A 4,753-nucleotide genomic window follows, 5' to 3' on the forward strand; every position below is an offset into this window, starting at 1 on the left:
ATTTATAAACAGTTTTTGTTTATAAATAGTTTTATAAGTTTTTTTCAATTCAAACAACTACTTTCCATTACATGTCTTTAATTTTTATTGAAATGAATGTATGAATTGAATTCTTATATATATATTGGGTAGAACTTATATATATTTTTTTAAAATAATGTTTATCTGTGCAATTACATATTTAATAATTATTTATTCTTACCACTAATGGTTAATTATTCCCTTTACATATTACTAATAAACACTTTATCATTGGTATAAGTATATAACATTTTGGGTCAATTTAAACTATTTAACTCACGCCCGTTAGGGTTGAGGGGGCGATGAAGCTCGATCGAGAGGTTGAGGGGCCGGACTTCAATCTTATTGAAGCGGTGGAACACCTTCAACTAAGAAGCTGATCTGCCCCTAGGTCAACCCTTTTCTTTCTACGTAGATAAGGCGCGGTTTGGACTGTTGGATGTCCGAACTGCCCCGTGTCAGACATCCATACTAGTACTGTCGCACCACCAAGCTATAGGAGATTGAAGAGGATAATTTTCCTTAACTAAACGGTCTCAATTTTAAAACCAAAACCAAACCATTCATTAAACGAATTCAAAAATTCCCGTGTAAACTTTAAGCAATAAAAGTTTTTTGTTTGATTTTGACACTTTTAAGTCTTAACATGGATACTAATTACAAAATTTCCTTTTCAAATTTCACTTTCCTTCTATTTAAATTCCCTTGTAACCAAACACATTATTATATCAATCAAAAATTCTATTTTTTTTATAAAAAACATTCGAACCTTACCTTTTCTATCTCCAGCGACCAGCGTAATTGAATGGAGTTCGTGCTATACTTGTAAAGACGGAGCTTTCTCTGATTCGCTCATGGCGATACCTCCTCAAGCTTTCCTGCCAAGAAAGAGACGGCCTTCATCGAGCTCTTTCATTTCCCCTGATTTCTCCGACAGAAAACTCATTCAATCTATTCTGTTTCTCTCCCGAGAAATCTCCCTCCTTAAACCTCTACAGTTCCTTCTCAAACATATTTCCTCATCTATAATCCGCAAATTCAAGCTTCTCGCAATAGTATTCGAAGAAATTCTTAGCCTTCCACCTTCTTTTCTCTCTCAATCCGCACTTCTCTGTTCCAAAGAATTATACCTCGTTTTACAGAGAACCAAAACCTTGATTGAAGACTGCTCTAATGGAAGCAAGATGTGGCTTTTGATTCAACATAAATCTGTTTCTCACGGTTTTCATCAGATAACAGTTGAAGTCGCAGCTCTGCTTGACGTCTTCCCTTTTAAAGAGTTCGATCTGAGCGATGACGTGAAGGAGCTCGTCGTTCTTCTTAAAAAGCAGTGCTGTGCGGCCAAAGCTTTCGTTGATCCTATCGCCGAGAATCTCATGCGAGAGGTTTTGAAGATGCTCGATCATATAGAGAGAGAACTCGTTCCTGAACAATCGAAGCTCGAGAGTATATTCGAGAGATTAGGGTTATTTGATTCGAAAAGTTGCAGAGATGAAATAGAGCGTCTCAAAGATGAGATCCCGAGCCTGGCTTCTGGGAACGAGAAATCAACGGTTCAGATGCTCTCAATGGTGGGCCTGGTGCAGTACGGGAAGTATGTTCTCTACGGTGCTTCTGCTTCCTCGCCTAAGAGAAGCACTAGATCACCAAACCCTTTTTCTGTGACGGATTTCCCGCCACCGGCAGATTTTCTGTGCTCGATTAGTCTCGAATTGATGACTGATCCAGTAGTTGTCGCTACAGGACAGACCTATGATCGGTCCTCTATCAGCCTCTGGATCAATTCTGGACGCGACACGTGTCCCAAAACGTGCCAAGTTCTAGCTCACAAGAATCTGATACCAAATTGTGCTTTGAAGAACTTGATCGTGTTGTGGTGCCGTGAAAATAAATTGCCACTTGAAACGGTGGAGACCAACGATAAATCTAACGGCGTTACTGTCAGCAAAGCTGCGTTAGAGGCAATGAGGATGACGGCGTCGTTTCTCGTCAATAAACTACGTGTTTTGCCGTCAACGGAGACGGTGGAATGGATCGTTCACGAGTTGCGGATTCTTGCTAAAACCGATTCCGAAAGCCGAGTGTGCATAGCCGAGTCTGGAGCGATTCCTTTGCTCGTGGGCTATTTAGGTTCAAATAATCCAGAAGTGCAAGTTGACGCCGTTACATCGTTACTCAACCTTTCTATCGTCGAAGCCAATAAAACGAGGATTATGGAAACAGACGGAGTTGTGGACGGCGTCGTTAGGGTGCTGAGATCAGGTGCCACGTGGGAAGCAAAAGGTAATGCTGCAACCACAATATTCAGCTTGTCTACTGTGCCTGTTTACAGGAAGAAGTTAGGGAGGAAGAAACGTGTCGTAAAAGGATTGGTGGAGCTTGCAAGAGTGGGACCCGCAATATCAAGGCAAGATGCTTTGGCTGCTCTTTTGAATTTGGCGGGAGAAAGGGATTGCATAGGGAGGTTGTTGGAGGGAGGGGTACTGGAAATGGCGGTGGAAATAATAGATGAGTCGCCGGAGGAGGTGGTAACGATTATGGCGGCGATGGCTAAAAGGGGTGGAGCGACAGCTGTAGCGGCGACAGATGGGGCTATCGAAAAGATAGCGACGGTGTTAAGGGATGGCCCAGAGAGAGCAAAAGAGAGCGCTGCCGCAGCACTTGTAGCGGTTTGTCGGAGGGGAGGGGAGGAGGTGGTGGCCCAATTGGTGGCGACGCCAAGGATTCAGAAGGCAATTTGGGAACTGATGGGGACAGGAACAGTAAGAGCTCGACGGAAGGCGGCAAATCTCTTGCGAACTTTCCAGCGATGGGCCGCCGAACCCGATAACGTTGGTATTGTCCATGTTTCAACAAGTATTGCTGATCTTCTCATTTATTGAAATTAGAATTGTTTTTTACCGTATTTTTCTTTTCGTATTTAGAGCTTAGGAGTGTAAAATGTAAAGTGCTATTGAGTGGAAGGGTCTGAGTGTAAATAGAAAGTCCTTTGTATAAGATACTTGCAAGCTTACAACCTTCTTGGATGAAGTCCATGGGGTAGAAGAATGGCAACAATGGTGACCAATACATGGTTGAAATTAAGCAGCAATGGAAATATGGTTCAACTTGTTGATTAATGAAATAATGCGTCTTTTTACTAGAAAGTACCTCCTTGCACTTCTATATACAATGCCATTTTGTCACACTTCATTGGTGAGAGTAATCAAACTAATTAATGGGAGTGTGTTATGTGTTTATTGGGGCCCACTCTACTGTATGAACGCTAGATTGGGCCAGCCTAGTATGGGATAGGCTAAAGGGTTTGATTTAACGCGCTCCATCAGTTTCGGAGTTTTTGGCCGGTCAAGTCCCTAACATTTAGTATCAGAGTTTGGGCACCACGTCACAAATTCGAGTCATGGAAAGGGCTACCTAAGAAAGGGCTACCTGGAGTAGAGTAAAAGCCATTAAGAAAGGGCTACCTGCCGCCAGGCAAAAACTCTGGAGCAGAGTGGAGCCGCTTGAAAAGGGCTACCTACCGCCAGAGTGAAAGCTGTCTAGAGTGAGAGTCATCGAGGACGACGGTTGCGAAAACGTGGTGGTCTGTTATGTGCCTAATGGAGCCCATTCTAGTGTATGAGCGCTATATTGGGCCAGCCTAGTATGGGATAGGCTAAAGGACTTGATTTAACGCGTTCCATCAGTTTCAGAGCTTTTGGCGTATAGGTCAAGTACCTAACAGAGTGCTTAGGATTGCCTTATAATCTCCACAAAGATTCTCCAACGAAGGAAACATTGATCAATCTAGCAATCATAGGGAAGAAACCACCCCCCCCCACGCAACCCAGGAGTAACCTTTGTGTAAGAGACAACAAGTAATTCCCCACAAAACCTAGGGTTCAAATATTGGATATGTGTGTAGACAAATCATTTTGTTATCATGGAGGTCATGCATAATGATGACGAATAAAGCTCTATGGAACTGATTTAGGTTTTGGAGTAGCTCTAGGCTCTACTGCAAAACGTTTTACGGGCATTTGGTATCAATGACCCAAAATGCTTTTGTCTGAGTTTTCCGAGGTCCGAGCCCAGTCAATCAGGTTTTTTTCTTTTTTTCATTTTTGTGCAAACATCCCAACCCCCCTCAGTGAGGGCTAGGGGGAATTTTTATTCATATTATCCGTGGAGTACTCATGGGGGCAATAATAAGCACAAAGTCAATGGTTCAATTTCACCCTGCAACAGAGAGAATTATACTCTTGTTATCATTCTCAATGATAAAACGCTCAAAATCTTCTGAGATGTCCTCTAATATAGCTACACGGATGTAATATTCTTCACCTATTGATGGATTCTGAAAGCGTGCAGGGCTAGAGACAGCTACTAGTGATCGCCCCTGGTAATTTCAACCAATATTATCGATACTCCCACATACTGTTTGATCCTGGCACTATACTAGAATCACAATTAAACTTGATGTGATCTGGTGGAGGTGGAGTCCAAAGACCAGTAGAAGTACGTAACCTCAATAATATTGGAGCGTGATACACCTGGAAGCATAGAAGTAGTAGTAACCTCCGTGGTAGAGATAATCCTTGGGTTGGTACTACCAAAAGCTTCAGCCTTCATGTAGTCGATGTAAGTTGATTTCGAGACATCAAACATAAAAATTTAATGTGGTTCGACAAAAATGTCTGCATCCATCCAAAAAAATTAGATATTTTTTCACTACGTCAGAAAAACATTTTCC

At 42.2% G+C, this 4,753-nt stretch overlaps 1 protein-coding gene across 1 annotated transcript; it reads left to right on the forward strand.

Annotated features, from left to right (window-relative positions):
- The first annotated feature begins 860 nt into the window (after positions 1-860).
- LOC122655385 (U-box domain-containing protein 16-like) lies at positions 861-2,903 on the forward strand. Its single transcript, XM_043849583.1, has one exon. The coding sequence runs from the start codon at positions 876-878 to the stop codon at positions 2,901-2,903; it is 2,028 nt and encodes a 675-aa protein (XP_043705518.1). The 5' UTR covers positions 861-875.
- Positions 2,904-4,753: the final 1,850 nt, after the last annotated feature.

Source organism: Telopea speciosissima, chromosome 3, assembly GCF_018873765.1.
Source record: "Telopea speciosissima isolate NSW1024214 ecotype Mountain lineage chromosome 3, Tspe_v1, whole genome shotgun sequence".
NCBI classification, from domain to species: Eukaryota; Viridiplantae; Streptophyta; class Magnoliopsida; order Proteales; family Proteaceae; genus Telopea; species Telopea speciosissima.

Coding starts and splice junctions, on each gene's coding strand:
- LOC122655385 (XM_043849583.1), top strand. CDS start 876: ATGGCGATACCTCCTCAAGCTTTCCTGCCAAGAAAGAGACGGCCTTCA.